Genomic DNA, 26,075 nt, shown 5'->3' with positions numbered 1-26,075 from the left:
GATCAATGAAAAAACTTGAATCTGAAATAATGGAGGCACAAGGGTTAGCAGAGAATACTGGGGAGGGAAGATATATCGAGACACTTAAAACTAAGACATCTCTTCTGTCAGATTTGCTCGGCATTAAAGCAAAGGGGGCTTTGGTCCGATCTCGTTTTCAAAATTTAACGCAAATGGATGCCCCATCTAAGTTTTTCTTTAGTCTTGAAAAAAAGAACGGTCAGAGTCGCTATATTCACTCTTTACGCTCTGAAAACGGGCAGGAATTGACAAAGACATCTGAAATTAGAAAACGAGCTGTACAGTTCTATGAAAAATTGTATAGTAGTGAATATAGAAAGGACGAGGAGTTGTCTGCTTGCTTCTATGAAGGTCTGCCAAATGTCTTGGAGGACTCAAAGGCAGAGCTGGAGAGGCCTCTTTCGGAAGAGGAGCTTCTGAACGCTCTCAAGGGCATGGAGAGTGGAAAAGCTCCTGGGATGGATGGACTCCCAGCTGAGTTTTATAAAGAGTTTTGGGCTGTGCTGGGCGAGGACCTGCTGGCTGTCCTGAATGAAAGCTTGGCTGATGGCTCTTTGCCCCTGAGCTGTAGGAGAGCAGTGATCACATTGCTACCCAAAAAGGGTGATTTGCAGGAGATTAAGAACTGGAGACCTGTGAGTTTGCTTTGTTCTGATCTCAAAGTCCTTTCAAAGACTCTGGCTAATAGACTGAGAAAAGTGATGGGGCAGGTAATTCATTTTGATCAGACATATTGTGTGCCGGGTAGGTCAATCACAGATAATGTCTGTCTCATACGGGATATTTTAAGTGTTTCGAGTCTTTTAGGGGTAAATTTGGGGTTTATCTCTATTGACCAAGAGAAGGCTTTCGATAGAGTTGAGCACCAGTATCTATGGGACACCCTAGAAGCTTTTGGTTTTAGTTCTGTTTTTGTTGATATGATTAAAGTGTTGTACCAGGACACTGAGAGTTTACTGAAGGTCAATGGTGGTTTGAGTGCCCCGTTTAAAGCTAGTAGAGGAATCAGACAAGGTTGTGCACTGTCTGGTATGCTTTACTCCTTAGCTATTGAACCAATGCTGAATAAATTAAGAGAGAGGATTAAAGGTTTAACATTGAATCATGATATACAACATCAAATTTCAGCTTATGCCGATGATGTTATGGTTTTGGTAAATGGGCAACAAGATATTAATCAGCTGGTTTCTGTTGTTAATGATTTTGGAATAATTTCAGCTGCAAAAATTAATTGGGAGAAGAGTGAAGCACTGGCTGTTGGGAAATGGGAGGAAGGGATGCCAAAACTACCTGGTGGGATGAGTTGGAAGAAAGAAGGGTTAAAATATTTAGGAGTACATCTTGGGGATTTAAACACCCAACAAAAGAACTGGGAAGGGGTGATTGAAAAGATAGAAGGAAAATTGAAAAAATGGAAATGGATTCATTCTCAATTGTCATTTAGAGGGAGAGTTTTAATAATCAACAACTTGGTTGCCTCTACATTGTGGCATAGGTTATCTTGTGTGGACCCACCTGTTGGACTACTGTCCCGATTACAGGTAATCCTAGTGAATTTTTTTTGGGATTGTTTACACTGGGTTCCCCAAAGTGTGCTCTTTCTTCCGAAAGAAGAGGGAGGACAAGGCTTGGTGCACTTACCGAGCAGACATGCTACTTTTCGTCTGCAGTTTATTCAGAAATTTTTGACTGGCCCTGTTGAGCTTGTGTGGAGGAAGATGGCAAAAACGATTTTGCATACAGTAGACGGACTTGGACTGGATGCTGCGCTGTTTCTAATGGATGCTAAGCAACTACGATTTGCTGGAGTGCCTCGATTTTATTGTGAACTTTTCAAAGTGTGGGGACTTTTAAATGTTTGCAGACTGGAGGAGACCAATTCTTTGTTCTGGCTACTCGAAGAACCTCTAATCAGAGGAGCTCGCATGGATATTATGGGTGAGAATGTTCTGGGACTTACGCAGATACTGTGTGCTTCTAAAACTGTGGCATTGAGGCACATAGTTAACGTGGCTGGACCTGAGATGAGTGATATAAATGCAGTAGCTACTATGTTGGGTCAGAGGTCAATGCGCCACACGCTAACCATAATGGATATGTGGAAAACAAGACTGACAAAGGAGGAATTGACTTTAATAAAGGATTTTAAGAATGGAAGAGTAATTCCGGACATTAGAGACCCTTTTCCAAAACTTGGGATTACACCAGACTTAAAAGAAATGTCAGGTCCTTTGTTGGATCTCAACGGACTGCAAGATTTAGATCTGAATGAAGTCGGAGGGAAAGTGATGTATAAATGCTTTGTAAAAGTTTTTAATAAAGGAACACTAAATGGGAGGGTTGATACAGTTTGGAGGGATAAGCTTGGGTTGAAAGAGGATATGAAACCTGTGTGGAGGGTGCTGTACAAACCACCATTGACCAAACGATCTGGTGACTTACAATGGCGAATATTGCATGGGGCTGTGGCTGTCAACGCTTTTGTTTCAGTCATTAATCCAGATACTGATGATAAATGTGTGTTTTGTGGATCTAGAGAAACTATTTTTCACTGTTATTTGGAGTGTAAAAGACTTCAAACGCTTTTTAATTTGTTGGATTTGTTATGTGGTAAATGTGGGGAAAAGTTTACTCCAGATGTTTTTATTGTAGGGTCAGGATACAATCAAAAGCAAAAGATTAAATGGCAGCTGCTTAATTTTCTGTTTGGACAGGCAAAGCTTGCAATTTATAAAACAAGGAAGAACAGAATAGAAAATAGTGGTGGTCATGAGATTACAGCCTTATTTAAAGCTTTTATTAAGTCAAGAATTGTTGTGGAGTTTAAGTATTACAAAGCAATGAATGACATAGAAACTTTCAAATTACAGTGGTGTTATAATTCTGTTTTTTGTACGGTTGTGGAGGAGGAGTTATTTTTTGAATTTGTGTGGATTTGAAATTGTTGTAATGTTTATTCTTTTGTATTATGATTGAATAAAGTTTGTTATTAAAAATCAAAAAAATCTCTCTCTCTCTCTCTGAAAATGGGGTGCACAAGGCAAGCGTCAAGCGCTGCAGGCGTCGATGCTACACTCTCGCGTTTAGGAGTCGGGACATGACGGAATTGTCACTTGCACAATTGGGCCAGCAGTGCATCGTAACTAAAGTTTATCATTTTCACGTCTTTTTAAGTCTTAGCAATTTAAACATTGAAGCAATTTTAAACCATCCAGTACTCGCATCCACATCTAGTACTCTCTGTGAGCATACATCGCCTCACAAACAACTCGTGAGTAACAAAAGTTATTTTTCACGGATTATATCGCTTTAACGGGGGAAAAAACACGTGAAATTGTGTCAAAATTCCAGTCTTGGTTATAGTATACTCGTAAACACAGTCGGTTATGTCTTCAATAAGCATAAAACACATGTGACAGTGTGACAGTATAATGAAAACAGTAATGGATCCATGCACTAGCTCTAAAAGTGATAGCAGCCATATGTGTCTGTCATTAATGTTGTCGTCAAAACAACAAAACAAAAGATAGCTTTAATTGTAAGGAATCAGAATTAATAGCCTATGTATTTAATTTACTCAGGACTCAGGACTAAAAGACGATTAGTGTTATTTTACATTTGATTACTTTATTTAGTTTCTGTAGTATTTCTGGATACCTACCCAAGACCCATTAGACCTACCCAAAAACTCTTATCTTTATTTCTCTTTATTTGTATCTTTATTATTTTGTATAAATGTTTCCTACTTTTTTCAATTTAATTCAAAGATTGAAATCAAGCCCCATTGTAAAAACGCAATGAGTGAGCAAACATCTTCTATATCATCATAAATATCACTATCGCAAATATTCTTGAAATATTGTGATATAATTTTGAGGCTATATTGCCCACCCCTACTGTGAACATGCTTTAAGTAAAAGTAAAAGCAAAATTTGGATTTATCCATTTTTAAACAACCACATTTCCTATTTTTTTTTAGGTTTCAGAAGGTTTTTGACCAAACAGCTAATCAAGAGGAAATCTTTGAGACCATTGCAAAGCCTGTTGCTGATAAGTGAGTTGACTTTTTTTTTTCTTCTCTGAAAAGTTGCTGAAGCATGCTTTTAAAGCATAACAATTCACAAAAATGTTTATTTTTAAATGAGAAAACAATAGATATGTATACTATTCAAAAAATTATAAAAAGTTTTTGGACACAAATGTGATGAAACATGCCAGTAGTTAATGTACTGAACTACATCTTTAGGACACCTATGTACTGTACATCTAGTAAAAGTAGCTTAGGACTAAATTAAGGATCACTTACATGTATATGTTGTTGTCTATACAATAAAGCTTGTATGTGTGGCTTGAGTGTTCAACTATCTTTTTGAGGCCATTTTAAGATACTGACAGTTTAGAGGCCTGGGTATGCACTGCAAAATCATGATATCATCATCAAGTTAGAACATCCTCCATTTCCCTCAGTAAACATAGGGTCTAATCTCACTGATGTCGCACATACACTTTAATTTTAAGCTCCCTTTTAAGTTTAAAACCCATCCCACAATAAACTCTGAGGTATGATAGTTGTTTGGCCTGAATGTGGACCACACAGTGACAGGATGTGAGTTGAGATGAAAATGATTAATGAAGCTAAGCTGTTACATGTCTTTTCCCCTTACCACTGAACAGAGTGCTGCTACCCCAGTAGATGAGGCTTATAAATTTATCAGCAACTTCATAGGGTCTCTTCTAAAACTTTAAAGGAGGCCATTGTGAGAGTTTGGAGTTTTTGTCTCATGAGACAAGTGTGAGAAGCAGAAGACTCAAGAAAAAGTCATCTGTCTAGGAGAAACATTTAAGATCTTAAAGAGATCTCATTTTTGATTTTTCTTTCCTCTGGGAAGTGTCCCCGGTTCTGGTTGACATAAGCCCTATTCGGACGGGACTAGTTTTCCAAACGACGTTTGAGTTACAATTCTTATCAACCTACGTCTGTGATTTCATGTACGGATTCGGACGGGACTAACATCTCCGTGTTTATTACCGAGGTAGGAGTGTCTGTGTTTTACATGTGGGCATTGCAGAAGATCACGTGTTCAGAATGCGTGGATTGCGTATGAAATTTGATCAAATGTATTTTGAAATTAAGTACTTTTAAAATTAAGCACTTTGAAATATAAAGTAAAACGTCCTAACGTATTTAGTGTTTTGTAAACATTTTATAAAAATTGTAGTATAAAAAACCTAAACATACATTTATCATCATGATTTTATAGAACTGGGTTCTTATAATAAACCCACTGGAATAAAAAGTTTTAACTTATATAATTTACACGTTATGTAATTAAGTGCAGAAATGAAAGTAATCTTACCTGAAACTGATATTACAGTAGCCAGTCTTAACAGTTTACGTGATTTGGCTCTTCTTGTTAATTTCATTTTTTTTATTTCTTATATCTTATATCTTATATTTATTTCTTATTTCTTAAAATCTCAAAGTACGTCTGTGAAACAGAAATTTCTCTAACGTCCCCCTGTGAAACTAGTCCCGTCCGAATAGGGCTATATATATGCAATAATAAATGCAGCCTAACTATCCTTTACTTGGATGTGAATTATAGAAATGTGAAATGTGTTTTCCAGGTTAAAGAGATGTGTTTTTAGTCTAGATTTAAACTGACAGAATGTGTCTGCTTCCAGAACAAGGCTAGGAAGACTGTTCCAGAATTTGGGTGCTAAACAGGAAAAGGATCCACCTGCAGTTGTTTTTGATATTGTAGGTATTATCAGCAACTGGCCAGAATTTTTAGATTGCAATAGACGAGACAGACTATAATTCGTTAAGAGCTTCCTTAAAGCTGCAGTCGGCAAGTCTGGCAGATTGAGGGGACTTAGCCAAAATTGTTAATGTTTACAACTCTCATGCCCCTCCCCCACTACCACCAAGGACCTTCCCATCGAGTTTGTGCTCGTCAGTGCGTGTGCACCAGATTTTCTGTGAACGCACCCGTCTCTTCAGCATTGAAGCATCATTTTCTTTTCCTTGGTTGTTTTGGACCTCCTAGCTCTGGTTGTTAACCGAGGAATTGGAAGTTGTTAGTAGATTTTCTCTCCGCCACCACGCTTCATACAATCCAACACACCTGCGAACTCCAGGCGTGTGTATGTGATATTGTAACGTGCACGAGAGGGGATCTGTGGCGTGTGCACGAACTGTGATTGACAGTCAGATCTCACACAGCCCTACGCTGATTGGACCAGAAGAACCGGGAGTGGTGGATTTTTGCAAAACAAATAACAGGCTCCATGTGGAGGTAGAAGTGTGGTTTTTTTTTCTAAAACCGGCTGATTTATGTTGTTCTGTCGGAGCATAGTGTCGGTTTTAGTGAATATGATAAAAAAAAATCTTGCCGACGGCAGCATTAAGTAATGAGGAGCTAAACCATTTAGTGCTTTGTAAGGAATTAGCACGATTTTAAAAGGTATGCAATGTTTAATAGGGCGTCAATGCATTGTTGACAGAAAAGGGCTATGGTCATACTTCCTGGTTCTATAAAATAACTCTAGCTACAGCATTTTGGACCTGCTTGAGTTTGTTTACTAAGCGTGCAGGGCAACCACCAAGTAGAGCAATACAATAATCTAGCTTTGAGGTCATGAACGCATGAACTAACTTTTCTGCATTTGTCATTGAGATCATATGCATACGCCATGCATCCTAATGATATCTCCCATGCTAATCATAGTAATTCTGCACCAAAGAGCGGATATTCCGAAGGGGCCTTCTACGACCACTTAAGGCGGGCATAACATGGTGCGATTTTTGCTGTTTTACGAGCTCGCAGATGGTCGCGTGGAAATCGGTGATGCTCGAATGGTCGCGGCTCGCAGCGTGTGAGAGGAATTACGAGCCGAGCGGACCACGTTACGAGCACCTCCCGACCTCCCGATAATTTTTAAACATGTTTAAAAAATTCGGGGAGTCGGCCCGATTTTCACCAGTGTATAGGCTGTCCCCTATTGCCAAATCATACACAAACACAAAGGCTAGATCGATGGGGCTATACTCAGTGGCAGCAACCATACAGGCGTGCGCATACAGTCTCACACGCACACACACACACACACACACACACACACACTCTCTCTCTCTCTCTCTCTCTCTCTCTCTCTCTCTCTCTCTCTAAATTTATGTTGAAAGGAATGACTACTGTTCTCTGCTTTTCAACAAATCATTTGCACACACATTTCTGTCATTTTTCTATCTGAAGCTATAGTTGCTTGCAACATTGAAAGCTCCGGTCTCTGTGTTTAGCGCGAAAGCTCACGTGATTGCCGCCGGCTCGGGATAAAATTCGTACAGGACAGTCGTGCCGTGTACCTGCTGCTTTGACGCGATTATCAGTTTAACTGACTCGTAACGTGTGCAATATCTCACGATCTCCCGAGTGTCCGAACTCGCACCGTGTACGCCCGCCTTTAGCCAGTCGTACTTCAGGCCTTCTTCCTCTGCCGTTTCAATCATCCGAGAAATAAAGGCTTCATTTATTTTGTCCAGGCTCTAAGGATTTGCGTTAACTTCTCAGGCCAGTGGCATAAATTGAATCAAGTATTGGTACACTTTGGTAAGCAATGTTTATTGCTCTGGATCACAGACGCAATTTCTCTAGCCTGTGAGGCGTCCAGGCTGCTTTTGCCTCTAAGAGTTAAGGCCCACTCTACTCAGGGTGTGGTATCCTCTAAGGCTAACCCATACACAAAAGAATTGTATTTGAAATATATTTTCTGGATATGTTTTGGAATATATGCAAATATTTGAAATTGGCCCAATAAATATATTTCATACTTATATTTCATATATTTTTGTTATATTTCAGAATATATTTCAATGTATTTGGAATATATGCCACATATATTTTTGACACTTTTGGGGACCCGTACAGAAAAAAAATACATTGAAATATATTCTGAAATATAACAAAAATATATGAAATATAAGTATGAAATATATTTATTGGGCCAATTTCAAATATGTGCATATATTCCAAAACATATCCAGAAAATATATTTATTTTGTGTATGGGAAGGGTGCACCTTTGCAAGATGTTTGTGCTGCAGCAGGCTGGTCCTGTCAGGAAGCATACAACGGATCCAGTAGCGAGTCGTAATAAAGTTTATTGTAAACAGTCAATAAAACAAACAGAATTGCTGGCAATTAACGGGCACCAAGCAGGTCCTAGGAGACACGTGAACTGCAGAGTAGAATCCAAGCAGGGCAGACGAGAAATGTGATGCGCCGTGATAATCCTCAAACACTGGCAGTCCACAGCTCAGGCAGAAACGAAAGCAGGAGATCCGTGCAAACCGAGAGCAGGAACAGAACTGCACAGAACAGAGGTCAGAACAGGAACCAGCAAACCAAACGATCTGACACTGAACATGACTAACACAGCCCTACATATAGGACTAATAAACGAGACACACCTGCGACTGATCTGATCGCTCGTCAGCGCAGCTGGCGCTGATAGGCAATCAGATCAGCGCAGTACACACAGAATGAGCAAGCAAACCTGCGAACCGTGACAGGTCCTCCCCACACAGAAGGTTTCATAAGGTTTCACAGTAAAACTTTTCGATGTAAATTTACAGTAAAATACTGGCACTTACTGTATTTTTACAGGACTACTACTGTAAGCACCATTTACAGTATAGTACTGTTATTACCAAATACAGTATGCTGCAGTAATATTATGTATTTTACAGTATTACACTGTTTTGTCTACAGCAATTCATTGCATTTACAGGGCAACAATGTAATTACTGTTTTTTAAACTGTACGTAGATTGAATTTGTCATATCATACCAAAATATCAAATTGGTATCAAAATATCATACTTTTGTTATTTGTTATGGCAAAGGAAATGGAAAACAACATGCTCTGAGTTTTAAAACGTAATTTTAAGGAAAAAAGCTGAAAATTGCCTTTTATAGACACATAAGCTGAAATGTCAATATTAAAAAACCTTTCCCTTTGTTGGTTCTTAAACCATGGCAAAGTGCCTAAAAAGCAGAAAAGAAAAAGAGAAAGAGAGTAGTGAATATAATTATAGAGGCTATGTATGACTCTTACAAAAAAAATAAAAAAAAAGATTAATTTCTTATTTTAAATACTTTTTTTTTTTGGATAATTGTATTAATATTACACTTTTTAATTAAATGGGTGGTTGATTATGATTTCACTTTTTTAACTTTAATTAGTGTGTAATTTTGCTGTTTGAGCATAAACAACATCTGCAAAAGTTACAATGCTCAAAGTTCAAAGCAAAGGGAGATATTTGCTTTTAAAGAAATCGCTTTTTAAGGAGTCGGACTACAACAAATTGCTGGTTGGGACTACACGACATGCCTCCCGGGTTAGTGACATCACCAACCCTAAAATTTACATAAACCCCGCCCCCGTAACACGATTTACAGATTATCAAGACAGAATATGCTAATCAATGACTAGAAGATGAATTTAGAACTACACATAAGCTACATATATTCATCAACTAACCATTCAGAAACGTCCTGTTGCATTCTACATGTTGTCACCTCTTCTTGAGTCTCGTCTCCATCATTGTCTGAATCCGGTTTGAACATAAAAGGCTAAAAGTTTTTGTAATTTTCAGTGCATGTCTGTGTGAGTGCAAGCTGTTGTAGCTCCGCCCTCTGTGCTGGGAGCAGCAGCACATTTGCATTTAAAGGAACAGACACAAAACGGTTTTACAAAACAGACACAATTTTAACATGCTATATAAAAATATCTGTGGGGTATTTTGAACTAAAACTTCACATACACACTCTGGGGACATCAAAGACTTATTTTATGTCTTGTAAAAAGGGCATTATACCACCCCTTTCAATTCAATAATTTTATTGAATCTAAATTTAAAAAATACAAGCCAATAAAGTAAAATAAGCACACTTTAGAATATTGTCTTTGAACTGAGTCTTCATAAGGTTCCTCGTCTTATAATAAAGTACCAAAATCTTTAAATGAGTACAGGCCGGTAGCACTTACGTCTCTGATAATGAAAACATTTGAAAGGATTGTGAAGGATGCACTTCTGACCACGGTACAGGCTAATCTAGATCCGCTTCAGTTTGCCTACAGATCAGGCAGGGGTGTTGATGATGTGATATGTACCCTATTAAACATGATTTTGGCACACCTTGAGGGCGCAAAAACTTTTGTACGTTTGGTTTTCATTGATTTTTCATCAGCCTTTAATTGTATCCAACCTCATATCCTAGCAGAAAGGTTAAAGAGTGTTCATGATCCTGATCATGGTTCTGTATTGACAGATTTTACTGATTGGTGTAAATTGTCCTTTTTGGATATCAATGTATTTAAAACTAAAGAGATGATTGTAGATTTTAGGAAGATTCGTACAGCCATCTCTCCTGTGGTTTTTAAATGATCATGCTGTTAAGATTGTACATCAATTTAAATACCTTGGTACTGTAATAGATGAAAAGTTGACTTTTGAGGCTCATGTGGATGCTGTGTGTAAGAAAGGCCACCAGCGTATGTATTTTTTACGGAAGCTTTGCGGTTTTAACGTGGATAGTACTTTTGTGGAAATGTTTTGTGTGTTGGTATGGATCACTTAATCGTAAAAACAGAAATAGATTACAGTGTATTGTTAAAGTGTGTGGTAAGATTGTTGGCACCACCCTGAATGATTTGAATAGTTTGTACAAAGCCAGGATACTCTGAGGAAGGCCGAGTTAATGATGAGAGATTCCAGCCATCTTTTGCAGAATCTTTTTAAGTTGTTACCTTCTACTCGCAGATATTCTTTACCACTGTGTAGGACTAATAGATTTTAAAATAATTTTGTACCAAATGGACCAAATAATCCCAGCGTGTGTGTGTGTTTTCATATGAGTGTGGACGTGAGGGCAAATAGTTTTTCAGTCCTGCATGTTGATGTAAAGTTCGAATTCAGTCTCACCGATAAGGTAGATAAAGTCCGTGAGCAGCTTCATTAAGTCTGTGTCTGTTTTAAATCCTCAAAGGTGAGCCATCCAATCCAAAAAAAACCAAGCTCCACAATGAGACAGATAAAAAATACAGCAATACATTTCGGTCCCAAAATCTAGTATACTCAAAAATCCCGGGCCGCCCCATGATGGTCTGTTCGCTCCTCATATACTACCATCTTCCTCTATAGGATGACGTGTCATTGCACTATGCGAGGTCACCCTCTGAATCCCGCGAGAGTTCATTACAGAGTTACAGACCTGTACACGTAAAAACAACATCCCATAAAGACATTATAATGACTACCAATACATAGGTCAATCACAATATAAATAATCTACCCCTTATGAGGCTTTGCTACACATGTTTGTGCTTGTCCTCTTCAGTTCAGCCCACTCATTTTCTATAGGGTTTAGGTCAGGGGGACTTGGATGCCCATTGCAGAAGCTTCATTTTGTGCTCAGTGATTTTGATGTTTGCTTTGGATCATTGTCCTGATGGAAGATACAACCATGTCCCAGGGATAGATTTGAGGGATAGATTTACTAGCAGAAGCAGTCAGGTTTAGATTTTTTATCTGTTGGTATTTGATAGAATCCAGGATGTCCAGGACCTCCAGCAAAAAATAGGCCAATAACTTTAAAGATCCAGCTGTGGGCATGGGGTACTTTTTATCCCTTTGTGCACCAAAGCTACCTGGTGGGTTTGCTGCAAAATACTCTTTTTTTTTTTTTTTACTTTCATCTGACCATAGAAGCCGTCCCGTTTGAAGTTCCAGTCATGTCTGACAACTGAATATGCTGGAGGTTTTTTTTTTTTTTTTTTTGGATGAACGAGTAGATTTTTTTAAAAACCCTCCCAAACAACATGTTTGTAGTCTTTGGCCACTTAAACTCTCCTCCTCGCCATGCATTAAGACAATATAGACCCGCGTCCTCTTCCAGGCAGATTTGTAACATCTTTAGGCTAGTTGATTGGAACTTCTTAATTATTGCCCTGATGTTGGGGAATTTTCAATGCTTTAGCTATTTTCTTACAGCCACTTTCTATTTTGTGATGCTCAACAGTCTTTTTCTGCACAGCAGATTTATATTGTTTGGATTTACTCATTGTGATGAATTATAAAGGAATTTGGCCTTTGTGTTAATTCATTTTTATACTCCTGTGAAACAAGAAGTCATGGCAGGACAATTTCATGTTCCTAGTCACCCTGTGCTTAATGTAAATAGATATATTTTACTCATAAAAAATTCTAGGGGTGCCAATAATTGTGGCCAACGTGTTTTAGAGAAAAACATTTTCCCCACATTTTCAATTATTTACTTCAATGAAAGGTTCGATTTTTGTGATTTTTTTTGTATTTTTATTTTTAATTTTTTTTAATAAAATATCAAAAGGAATAACAATGCAGATTTATTTTTATAGCCTTCTTTGTTCATATTTACCAAGGGTGCTAATAATTCTGACCACAACTGTACATTTTTACAAAAATATTCTATTTTAAATAAATGCTGTTTAAAAAACAAAATGCTTTTTTTCTTTTTTTTTATTCACCAAAGATCCTAAAAAAAGTATCACAGGTTATATTATATCACAGGCAATGTTTCCAACATTGATAATAAATCAGCATATTATAATTATTTTTTAAGGATCATGTGACACTGAAGACTGGAGTAATGGCTGATGAAAATTCAGCTTTGCATCACAGAAATAAATTATATTTTAAAGTTTATTAAAATAAAAGAAACATTATTAAGTGTGCTTGCTGAAAGCAGCACACTTATTGTTCTTCTTAAGTTTTCTTATAAACCATACTTTGTACATTAACATTAGACTCCAATCGCATTGTCTATCTTGTGCATCATGACGAAAAAATAATAAATCATTCCAAAATTGTACATCTTTTTTTTTTTTTTTTTTTTTTTTTTTTTTTTAGGCTAATTGACAAACCCATTTACCTATGTCTATGCAAAAGAGTTTCACCTCACACTGTTAATGTTAATGCATTTAGACAGTAGGTGGCACTGTTGTATTACATTTCCCAGAGCTGCCAAGTCAGTGAATAGACTGCATTCGTTTTTACTAGGTTTGTCTTAATAAATGCAGGGCCTGAATTTTGTTTTTTAAACTGGGAGGGAATTCCACCGCTTACATGGGTCACATGGGGGGGATCTAAAGATTATGGGGTGGGGGGGAAGAATAACTTTTGATGCATCGGTCTAATTTAATCATCTTCATTTATTAATATCTACAGATTTGTATGCATGAATTGTGCATTTCCAGTTCTCAAAACAGTTAATAACAAAACAAAAAAAAATACAAAATACATCATGCTCTTCTTCGCTAACCGAACAATTCATTGTCTGTGGCTGTGTTTGTGCGCGCGGGAAATATGCTGCGCATAACAATAGAAAACAAGGAGAAACGCGCAGTCACATGCTCAAACAATCAACAACATCGCTCTAGATGTGTAAAAACAAGTGGAAAGCGCGAGCGCGCCGCTGTCTCCTTTCCACAAGCGCTTGCTCTCCCGTGGCGTCTGTCGTTGCTATGCAACCATGAACTGCGCTCTCCAAGATGACAAGGAAGTATCAGCAAAAGATTCATTGATTTCTAGCCTTTGCATTAGCTTTACTTCTAGATATATTTATGGAGATGAAAAATAATAAGGCGCCCTGTACAGCTATGATCAGCTATTCGGCCGAGCATTCAATGTTGTTACGCTGCAAGCTGATCAGTTGGTTCGTTGCTGCCGCGCTCTATCACTCGCACACCATAAAGAGCAAAATGGTTTTTAATGTTTCAATTTTGTGATTAAAATGACATAATTTGGAAGCGGATCATTTCTTCACAAACAGCTCATTATGACTCAATGTTAGAATGCTGCACCTACACTCGATAGTGTGAATAAGATCAGCGCAACGCAGACCACTGCATTGACAGCGTGAAACATATGATCTGTCTACGGCCAGGGCTCAGCGGAAGACAGAGAATGCCGGTCCAGCGCTGATTGAGGAATTAAATTCGAAAATTTAAGACACTTTGACATAATTTTTCTCGCATCTGTGAATTTATTTTTTAATCATTTGCTCTGAGATGAAGCGAATATATTTGTGCGGGAATTTCTCGCACTATAAAAGCTAACCTTGCGGGAATGGTTTAAATTATGCGCAATCCCCACATTCCCGCACCGAAATTCAAGCCCTGAAATGGCAGCGGGTTGCGATTGCATCGCGTTTTTCATTTAATTACAATATGAGGACTGACGGTAGGCTATAAAAATCAGCGTTTCTGTGTAGGTGATGACAACCATCTTGACAGCAGCAATCAAAGCATTGCGCTAATTACGGTAGACCTTAATTTGAGATAGTAAATTTGTTCCTAATCAAAGGGAACACTCAACCACAGAACAGCTGGGTGAGTTTTGTATGGCTTATTGGATACAGTAAATGACGACTGTCAACTTCTTTTCAATACTATTTCATCACCCAAAACACTCCCACTCTCTGCTGTATATTCATAACCAAATATTTCAAAACCAACAACCAAGCCACATAAACAATGCCATTGGCACTAGTCTACATTGCAGACATGTCTCTTAATGCACATAACTTTTCACCTTTTTGCACAATCTTGAAAAAAGTACTATTGTTGAAATTCTCAGATCAAGCAAACTTCAACGCACCCTTATCCACTACCTGCTCACGTTAGTGAACCGCACCCGAGCAAGCACACTTCGCAGTTCCTCCGGAAATGCATTCTAGTTTAAAATTGTTATAATATTTCACAATGTAAATTTTTTTTCTGTATTTTTTGAATAAACAAATGCAGGCTTGATAAGCATAAGAGGTGTCTTTCAAAAACATTAAAAATAGTAATGTTTCCAAACTTTTGACTGATACTGTGTATATGGGCCATTCTACAGAATTGGTGCAAACTGCTGTCCCTCATCCAAAAAACACATTTGAAAAGCATTTAATTATTAAAATCTTAGATGTTTACTAAGATCCTTCAATTACCTATTGAAACCCACAATAATATTTAAGATATCAGTAAGCTTTACATATATAAAATCATTATTTATGGGCTACTTTCAATTAGGAGGTGGCTGTCCCAAACCCTAACCCCTAAATTTCAACTTGTGAAAATGATATTGAAAAAAAATTTGCAAATTGTTCCATTCTTGTTTTAAATGAAGTTAAAAAAAATATTTATTTTATATTTTATTTTTAAATCATGAAACTTTATCTAAAAAAACTTGTCCCGCATTGAAATGTCACTACCAAAACAGTGAATGTTGTAGTCCATTGGCAGAGACTGATTTTAACCACAGCCCTACATTTTTGATCAGGAAATATTCCTGTGTCCCTCTCTCTCATGTGCTATATGGTGAGTAGATTGATCCCATCATTTTCAGGGAAATGTGTTCTAAAGTCTAAAAATCTGTGTTGTAACTTTAAGGAATGTCACTACCAAACTCATTTGTTCTGCTATTGAGAAAACTTTTTTGGATGTTATTCCATAAAATGTAGTTGTTATATGTGTTCAACTGTTCTGACCAGTGATTGCTAACCATGTGCTGATTAGCATCTTCGAGCTAGGCTCAAAAGTATCTAAAATTGTCACTATCAAAACAGTCACAACCGTAACATGTCTTGAAGTTTCGGTTGTGACATTATTGTTTTGGTAGTGACAAAAGGGAACACATAATCCTTTATTTGGAGGAATAAACTACATTTTAGTACAGTTATGCAAATAATTACTACTGTAGTATGTTTTAGTAGTGTTTTAGTATGCAAGATTCTGTTAAAATTCTGTAATGTGATGAGGTTACAATTACTTAAGGTTGCAGTCCATGATACTAGCTTAGGTGTAAGGTTGTTGTCAGTAATGTTAATTTCTATGATTAACTTGACAGGGAGAATGACAGAAAACACCAACATGCCTAAAAAAAAAAAGAAAACCTACAACAGAGAGACAGAGAGAATACAAACAAAGGTTGAGGGAAGACCCAGTGAAGTACGAGGAATACTTAAAGGATTAGTTCACTTTTAAAAAAACTTTTGCTGATAATTTACTCACCCCCATGTCATCCAAGATGTCCATGTCTTTCTTTCTTCAGTCGAAAAGAAATTAAAGTTTTTGATGAAAACATTCCATGATTTTTGTCAATATTATGGACTTCAATGGGCCCCAAACGGTTCAAGGTCCAAATGACAGTTTCAGTGCAGCTTCAAAGGGCTTTAAACGATACCAGACGATGAATAAGGGTCTTATCTAGCGAAACGATCCATCATTTCAAAAATAAATAAAAAAGTTTAAGTTTTATAAGCACAAATGCTCGCCTTGCTCTGTTCTTCTTGCTTCTGTTTTCATCAAAAACTTTAATTTCTTTTTGACTGAAGAAAGAAAGACATGGACATCTTGGATGACATGGGGGTGAGTAAATTATCAGCAGAAGTTTTTTTTAAAAGTGAACTAATCCTTTAAGGAAAGAAAGAGAAAGAAATAAACAAAGGGAAGGGAAGAAGGAAAGTTGAAGAGTATCAGTGAATTATCTGACAGGGAGCAAAGACAGGTCAGAAAAGCATGGAGGAAAAGACAGAAAAGACACAGGATGATGGTGAAAAGACAAAAAGAGGTGGAGACATTTTGCAGGGCTTCCACACCACCTAGCACTTCCAGTGAGGGTGATCAGACACCAGTGCACACACACACACACACACACACACACACACACTTCAGTGGTTCTGGAGATTTATCTGAATGAGGAAAATTATTCTGAAATTAATGTTTTATGTAAACACACACACACACACACACACACACACACACACACACAGTTCAGTGGTTCTGGAGATTTATCTGAATGACTCATAAACAAAATGTTGAAAATGTGAAAATAAAACAAAGTGGTTCTGAAACAGTCTACATTGTAAGTTGTTGTTTTTTAGGAAGAAAAAATCTATGAGCATACCTCTTCTCACTTGCACCTCAAGACCCAAAGTATAGAATAGCTGTAGGTGTTCTTATAAGATATTTACTGTCAGATGTGTGTCTGCTATATGTACTGACTGCATATGTGCATCATAGTTATTTATTTATATTAACATAAAATGTGGACAGTCTGATTCAGCCATGGCAAACTAAGTATTGTGGTCACTACCAAAACATTACTGTCACTACCAAAAATGTGAAGTCACTACCGTAACATGGGATGTTTTGTCAAAAATAAAGTATATTGAATTATCAACTAAGATGTTATGATGGTGTTTGGTTCAATGCATATTCAAACTAATGAATCCTTAACTTTGAAATCAGTACGATAAACTTTATGCCTTCTAAAAAGAAAGATTGGGTTCAAAATACAACAAATCTCATAAATTACATTTAAAATATTATTAAAATTATAATCTTTATTGATTTAACCTGTAAAAATATATTTTAAAAATAGAAAAAATATATATTTATAAGGTAGATGTAAACAAAATCTTAATAGGTCATTATAAGCCTTCTTAATAAATTATTTAATATTGTGTTTCGGTAGTGACAAATTTGGGGAGAAGGAAAATATTCCAGGATTTTCTAAAAATACAATATGAGAATTAACTGCACAATTACTAGAAAAGCGTACCTTGGATATTATAAAAAATTTACATACATGCAAAATTTGTGGAAAAAAACAAAAAAAATTCAAGATGTTTCCAACTCTGACTTTGCACCAATTCTGTAGAATGGCCCATATATACGGTTTATATATATATACAGGGGTTAAAGTGGGCCGGAACGGTCCGGAACTGTGTTCCGGCACCTCAGATAAATTAATAAATAAATAGATTCAAATCAATTTATCATTCTCATCAAATTCAATGATTCTCATCATTCATCAAATCAAAACTGAATATCACCGCCTGGCCGCGCCTTCACAAACACGCTTCCCGACGTTACGTTCTCAGTCACGGTTCTCCTGTCTGATTTGAGTGCATCTGCACCGGTTCACGCCTCCCCTCCCCGCTGAACGCCAGCGACTACAGTGTGTGATTGCACTCACGGTGGTTGAGCGCGGTAAAGTAAGTTTTGGGTTCGATATTCGCCGGACATTTGTTTTCCCTTGTAATATATTTTATTATTTATTACTATATTATATATTATATAGGGCTGGGGGTACCGAGTTCGATACTTTTTAGGTACCGACCGAATTGCCTCGATACTATCGAGTATCGAAAAATGACTTGTTTTTCGGTACCAGATTTCGATACCTAAGGGGTTAACTCGTCAACGTCAGTGCTCAAACAAATACATATGAAATGCACAACGACACACCTAAAGTCGCTCACGCACATACACGCAAACAACTCTACACACACGAGACTCGCGGAACTCTCCGCGCACATACACGCAAACTCTACACACACGAGACGCACGGAACTCTCCACGCACATACTCATATGAGACGCGAGCACACACACAAACTCGCGCACATACTCAATTGAGACGCGAGCACACACACAAACTCTCCGCGCACATACTCATATGAGACGCGAACACACACACACACACACACACACAAAATACCCTAAAGATGTGGAAAAGTCGATCAAAAGTGTGGGTACATTTCTCCAGGCTCGATGCCAACAGCGCGATGCAGTATTTGCGGTAAATTAATTGCTGCAAAGACCGGTACCACGACAAATATGATGAAGACCTTGACAGTGCAAGGAGTAAACATAAGAGCAGAAAGTTGCTTCGCCTTCGACTGGTAAATGAAGAAATACCTTGTTGATCACTCTGACTGTGTTTATATTGCAATAATAACCTACTGAATGTCCACTGCCGTTCAAAAATGTGTTGGTTAGTCAGAATTTTTTTTGAGTATTGGATGCATTAAAGTGATCAAAAATGACCTTAAAACATGTTTAATGAACAAAAGATTTCTGTTTCAAATAAATGCTGTTCTTTTGAAATTTTTATTCATCAAAGAATCATGAAAAAAAAAATTATCATAGTTTCCAAAATATTAAGCAGCAAACTGTTTTCTGTTACTGTTTAAAAAAGTAATGATTTTGAAAATTCAGCTTTGACATCACAGGAATAAATTACATTTTGAAATATATTCAAATAAGATTTTAAATTGTAATACTATTTCACAATGTTACAAGTTTTACTGTATCAAACAAATTCAGCTTTGGTGAGCATAAGCTCTTTATAAAAAGAAATGTGTTCCTTGTGCACTGGCTAAGGAGCATGAGTCAAACTGAAAAAATAAAACCAAAGTTCCCTTTCGAGGGAACTCGCACTGCGTCGTTGAAAACGACTCTTTGGGGACGCTCCCTTAGCGTGCGCCTCTGAAGTATGAATGAAACTAATCCAATCCTGATTGGTGTTGCGTCATGACGTAACATGTGACGGCATAACCGGATGCATAAAAGTGACGCTGGCACACACACACATTAGCTTTTGCTCTTCAGCAAGCGTTCTCTGTGAAACTGTCTGTCTTATTTGGTGTTGTTTGTCTGTTGAAAACCACTATATTATGCGAGTGGAAGATACACTAAGTGTGGGCACCCCTGCCCTATATTTCTCACGGGTGGGGACACGCATCAGTTGTGTGTATACTGTTTAGGAGCGCAGCACGCACAGGCAGCTCTCGAGGGGGCTTGCCTGTGAACATTGTGAAAGTACTCCCGATTAGAGTGCTGCGCTCCCGTTTGGTTTCTGATAAAGGCCAGGCTCGCGATCCCCGCGGTTCGGGTCCCGCGTCCGTTGAGGCGGCGCGGCGGCTTAGATCGTGGGGATCGCAGAAGGATCTCGCGGATGAGAACGAGACTGCCGAGGCACTTTCTCGTTCATCATCCGCAGATTCTATAACGCTCGCTCACGACGCAGAAGCCCGCGATGTGGTTTCTTCTACCCGTGACGAGTGCCCGATGCTCGAGCTATCTGCTTCTGAGGGGGTGGAGGTGCTCAGCATTGGGATCGAGGAACATGAGTCACACTCGCTGGTGTTGTTTGTAACCCAAAAATAAAGAATTGTCCCACTGCATTGCAATACAAAATCTATATTAGATAAATAACAAGATTTTGTGTGGGTGCGAGGCATGCACAGTCAGCTCCTGAGGGTGCTGGCTGCGTGTTCATTGAGAAATATCTCGACGCACACAGCCGTGCGTTTCGGGGGTTTTTCAGCCTGGCGCCCGTTGACTTTCTTCTCGAGAGATGAAAGCCAAATATATTGTGAACGACTCGAATCTCGCGTTTGCTGAGGCAGCGCGTAGATTACGAGTCTGCAATAAAAGGGATACACGCGATCTGTGAAATAATACTGTTTGGGTGCGAGGCATTCACAATCAGCTCCTGAGAGTGCTGGCAGTGTTTATTGAGAAATATCTCGGGCGCGCGTGCTAAATTCCGTGCGCTTTTGGATGTTTCAACCTCGCACCTGATGACTTTCTTCTCGAGGGATGAAAGCCAAATATTATAACGGCTCGAATCTCGCGTTTGCCGAGGCAGCGTGTAGATTACGAGACCGTGTAAATAAATATAAAAACAGTATATTTTCTGGTGATTATGGCTGCATTTAATTCTATGAGTTAAAATGATGGAATTGAAATGATGGAATATATTATCTCACTTTAAGAAGTTAGATATTTTAATTCAGCCTACCATCTAGACTGTGTTTCACTTATCCAGTGTTTTTGGCTGCATTTAATTCTGAAGAATTAAGATGAGCAGCGAACGTCGAAAATCGTTTTCTATTTTTTCCCTGCCGGTCCTCCGCATCAGGGTACCCCCCCCCCCCCCGTGGAGGGACGATGTTTGTATCCAGCGTCAACTGCGCTTCGGGACGCATCGGTTTTCAGCTAATGCACGCTGTAATGCCCGCCCAAAAAGGCTTGCGGCCAGGCAGTGTTCCTGTCCGCAGATCGGAAACTGTTTTCGATTATTCCCTGCCGGTCCTCCGCTTCAGGGTGTCGAGAACGAAACCGAAAGAGCCTCCCCTCTGGGGGAGCCCTCAGGAAATCGATGTCTGTATCCTGCCATAAAGTGAGCTTCAGGCCACATCGCTTTCCAGCGAATGCACACCGTGGCGTTCGCCCCAAAAGCTTGGAACAGGGCACCGACTGTGGTCACAAAATCTTTCTCGACTTTTTCCTGTCGGTCCTCCGCTTCAGGAGGTCGAGAATAGTGCTCGAAATCACCCGAGGTCAGTCTCGAGGGGCTGGTTCCCTTAGTAGATGTTGTAGAAGAATGGCAAAGCCTTCCGAATATATCTATATGGGTCCTGAATATTATAAAATATGGGTACAGACTGCAGTTCAGTCACCGACCTCCCAAGTTTGCTGGGGTGGTACCGACTGCAGTGGTTCCAGAACAGGCTCGGGTTATGGAACAAGAGGTACAGACTCTACTGGTCATAGGGGCCATAGAAATTGTTCCCCTACCAGACAGGGGGTCGGGGTTTTTATAGCCGGTACTTTATAGTTCCAAAGAAGGATGGCGGGCTGAGGCCGATTTTAGATTTGAGGCAGTTGAATCGTTCTCTGAGGAGATTCAGGTTCAAGATGCTCACTATTCCCATCATCGTGAATCAAATCAGATCCGAGGATTGGTTTGTCACGATAGATCTAAAAGACGCCTATTTTCATGTCTCCATCCTTCCATGTCACAGGAGGTTCCTGAGGTTCGCTTTCGGGGGCGAAGCGTACCAATATCGGGTTCTTCCGTTTGGCCTAGCACTCTCTCCCCGCACGTTCACTATGTGTATGGATGCAGCTCTGGCTCCACTGAGGCTTCAGGGCATCCGTATTCTGAATTATATCGATGACTGGCTCATATTGGCCCAGTATCGAGAAATGGCAGTTCGGCATCGAGATGTCGTTCTTGGCCACATTCAGAATTTGGGGTTGAGACTCAACACTAAGAAAAGTGTGTTAGAACCAGCTTAGAAAACTACTTTTCTGGGCGTGGTATGGAATTTGGTTACGATGCAGGCACGTATGTTTCCCGCACGTATCGAATCCATCCTGACCATGGTGTCAGGGATAAAGCTAGGCCTGCCATCACTGTAAAGCAGTTTCAAAGACTGCTGGGCCTCATGGCAGTGGCATCCAACATAATTCCTTTGGGCCTTCTTCACATGAGGTCCCTTCAGTGGTGGCTCAAAGCCAAGGGGTTTTTCCCCCAAGGGGAATCCGTTCCGTATAATAAAGGTTACGCGCAGATGCCTTCGTTTCCTATTAATATGGAAGAATCCTTGGTTCTTGTCCCAAGGGCCAGTATTAAGGGCGTCATGTCGCCGGAAAACCGTTTCGACAGACGCTTCCATCACTGACTGGGGCGCGGTTATACGGCCGCTTTGCCAGGGGTCTGTGGCAGGACCATCATCATTCTTGGCATATAAATTGCCTAGAAATGTTGGCTGTGTTCAGGGCTCTGAGGAGCTTCCTCCCAGACATCAAAGGTTACCACGTCTTGATACGTTCGGACAATACATCAGTGGTAGTGTATCTGAACCGACAAGGGGGACTCAGATCGCGCCCTCTATCCAGATTGGCGCATCAAATTATTTTATGGTCCCAAGGGAAAATATTATCTATAAGAGCAATATATGTCCCGGGGGTTCAGAATCAGGGAGCAGACATCCTGTCGAGGCAGGGGCTGAGGCCCGGGGAATGGAGACTCCATCCAGAGGTGGTGGAGCTTATATGGCAGAGGTTTGGACCAGTGGAAGTGGAGCTGTTTGCGTCTCGAGGGACGTCCCACTGTCCACTTTGGTTCTCCCTCACTCATCCAGCCCCGCTGGGGTTAGATGCCATGGTACAGGCCTGGCCGAGGCTTCACCTGTACGTTTTCCCCCCGATTGCTCTGCTCCCGGGAGTCCTGGAGAGGGTCCGTCAGGAGGGCATCAGTCGTCTTCTGGTAGCCCCGTTTTGGCCGGCCCGAGTATGGTTTTCGGACTTAATTTCACTCCTGATAGCTCCGCCATGGCAGATTCCTCTGAGGAGGGATCTGTTATCTCAGGCGGAGGGCACTATATTCCATCCTCGCCAGAACTGTGGAAATTGTGGGTCTGGCCTCTGAGGGGGCTCAGTACCTAGATGCTGTTCTATCATTTGGGGTGCACGGAACCATACTTATCTCTAGGGTTCCGTCTACTAGGAGATTATATGACCTTAAGTGGAAATGTTTTTCCGCTTGGTATAGAGAACATGAGTTAGGTTCAGTTAACCCTCTGGGGACCAAAAACGCGCCCGCGCGTTTTGCTCGTTTTTTTTTTTTAGCAATGAAAATAAACACTAAATGCTCTGTTAATTTTGATCTTTCATTTTCGTGTAATACATCAATCGATCCTGTTCAGTTTCTATTTTTTTTCTGTATACTCACAATAAAAATAAAGTGTTTTGCTTTTTGACAAATAAAGAAAAATTAAGATGATGCTATTTCTGCCTTCTCTCTGTCAGTAAACTCCCATTTGAAACGCGTTCGAAAATGATCTATAACTCCGCGAAAATTCAGTCGAACAGGCAAACAGACCCACGGGCATAAAGCTTGAGATCGCAGCTTTTAATTGAAGTCATTTATATAAAAAACAAATATTCTTAGTTTCTGTAATCTGTATACAAAGAGAGCGACTCCAGTCGAGCTCATTACGAGATGATTCACAGTAATTTGACCACTCCCCGGAGAGCGCGCGCTATTCAAATGCAAATTCCGAGAACCATTTCAGTCTGTGAAACGCCCCCACATCAGCCGTAAACAAAGCGCGTCGCGAGTGAGACATTATCCTTTATGGAGAAAAGTTTCCACAGTGCTGATGAGGAGAAATTATCTCCTGATATGAGCAGCAGATGGCGCTGAGGAGTGAGGTAGGCTGTTTTCTTTTCTCAAGTGTGGAATAACGTTATTTAGTGTAGGCCTATAAACCGCAAAAAGATGAATCGCATTTCTATAATATGACTCGCGTTTCTGTGAGATGAATGAAGGGTACATATTTGTAAAGAGTGTTTAGCCTAAATATGAATCGCGTGTCTGTGTGTGAAAGAATAAACTGCTTTGCCATAGCCTACTGAGATGAGTAAAAATCGACTGGAATATGTTGAAACAAAATGTATTTGTATAAGCAACGTAAATTAACATTTATATGCCCTGATATTTCAATAAAACAACGTTAGTCAGGCGTTAGTCACACTATTTTTGTCAAAAATAAAGTCATAGACTAAGATGTTAGATGTTCCAATGTTGGCTATATTCAAACTAATGAATACATATGATAAAATGTAGGCCTATAATCTTTTTTTTTTCTTTCTTTTTTTTTTTACAAAGAAAGAGTACACTTGAAATATTGTTGAAATTGTAATTATTGTTGTAATTGTAACATTTTTAATAAAATAGCTAAACATATTTACAAGATAGATGTAAGCGAAATCTTAAATGGTCAATATAAGTATTCTTCTAAATACATTGTCCTTGCATTGTGGCTCAGTCAGTGTCACACCTGAATGAATGGCTAATTAGGCTATGCAGAGTCATTATGCAGAGTGGGTGGGACACTGTAATCTAAGGTGTAAACTACTCCTCCCCCTCGCATATTGGCTTTCCAAGCAAAACCTGTTTTACACCATTTAAATCAATGTATTTTTTTTTTGTGAACGATAAAGCAAGACTATTTTCACATAATTTTGAAGCCAGTACTCAAAGGTACAACATCAATTAGACAAAAGTCTTGTGGGCACATATTTAATATGTGTTTTGTGGTCTTAATTCAGCCACTTTCATTTTTATTTTTTTCCAATAACCACGCATAAACATTATTCTCTTAAAAATACAAACATCTACATACACGTTGCCCGCATATTTTGGTAGCCCTGTTTGTGCTATATAGAGTGATTTTACACCTTTGCCATTAACATGTTTATAAATAACTGAAAAAAGCACAAATTTCAAGGCATGTCAGAACATCTCAAGGGCTCCAAAAACACCTTGGTCCCCAGAGGGTTAACTGCCCAGTGGCTTCAGTTCTGAGTTTCTCCAAGATCGTTCTCTACAAATCTCTCCCCGTCCACATGTATGGTGCACATGGATGCCATTGCGGCGTTCCATGCACCACTGAATATTGGGCCTTTTGGGGAGGCACCAACTGGTCATACTATTTCTCCTTGGTACATAGAGGATGAGACTGACAGTCAGGTCCAGGGTTCCTTCCTGGTATCTGGCGGTGGTTCTCGAAGGCCTATCCCTGGCTCCCTTCGAATCCCTTCAGTTGGCTTTGCCTAGGACCTCACGTTCAAGATGGCCTTTCTCTTAGCTACTTCTTATAAAGAGACTGGGAGATCTCCAAGCCCTGGCATTAGTACCAGCTTGCTTGGGGTTTGCCTCCGGCGGAGTTAAGGCCATCTTGCATCCGCGACCCAGCTATGTGCCTTAAGTGCAATATAACATGGTCCATGGTCCTGCAAACATTTCATCCTCCACCACATGTGTCGGCAGAAGAAGAGAGGTTCCTTGCTCTGCCAGTCAGAGTTCCAAGTATTTCCTTGAGAGGTCCTCTTCTTGGAGGAGGTCGGACTTACTGCAGTGTGTTTTGGATCACCTAATAGGGGCTCCCGGCTAAACAAACCATAAGTAGGCCTGCAAGGTGCACAATTTGCCTTCACCTTTGGCCGTAAGGGCTCATTCTACTAGAGGCATGGTGTCCTCTAGACCCCTCCTCTCGGGAGTGCCCCTCCAGGAGATCTGTGAGGCAGCCGGTTGGGCTACCCCGCACATTTTATCAGGTTTTATAGTCTGCACCTCCCTAGTACGCCTGGCGCACGTATGCTCTAGTCCTAGCTGAGTGTCTGAGATCAGTTTCACTCTAGGGCAGGCCTTTTTCGGTGCGTGGCCTAGTGGGCATTCGTTCCCCAAAGAGTCGTTTTCAACGACGCAGTGCGAGTTCCCTCGAAAGGGAACGTCTCGGGTTATGACTATAACCCTTGTTCCCTGAGAAGGGAACGAGACACTGCGTCGTCCTGCCACGCCCCTCAATGCCTGAGAGCGGCTT

General features: G+C 39.6%; 1 protein-coding gene across 1 annotated transcript in view; it reads left to right on the top strand.

Annotated features, from left to right (window-relative positions):
• The window catches only part of kif6 (kinesin family member 6), a 160,541-nt gene that overhangs the window by 29,937 nt on the left and 104,529 nt on the right, over positions 1-26,075 (top strand). The window contains exon 3 of the mRNA XM_084393917.1: positions 4,001-4,075. Within this exon, the coding sequence (XP_084250043.1) occupies positions 4,001-4,075 (75 nt within the window). The remainder of the gene's footprint in view (positions 1-4,000; positions 4,076-26,075) is intronic.

Source organism: Rutilus rutilus, assembly GCF_951802725.1.
Source record: "Rutilus rutilus genome assembly, chromosome: 21".
NCBI classification, from domain to species: Eukaryota; Metazoa; Chordata; class Actinopteri; order Cypriniformes; family Leuciscidae; genus Rutilus; species Rutilus rutilus.
This window is presented reverse-complemented; position numbering and strand designations above follow the sequence as displayed.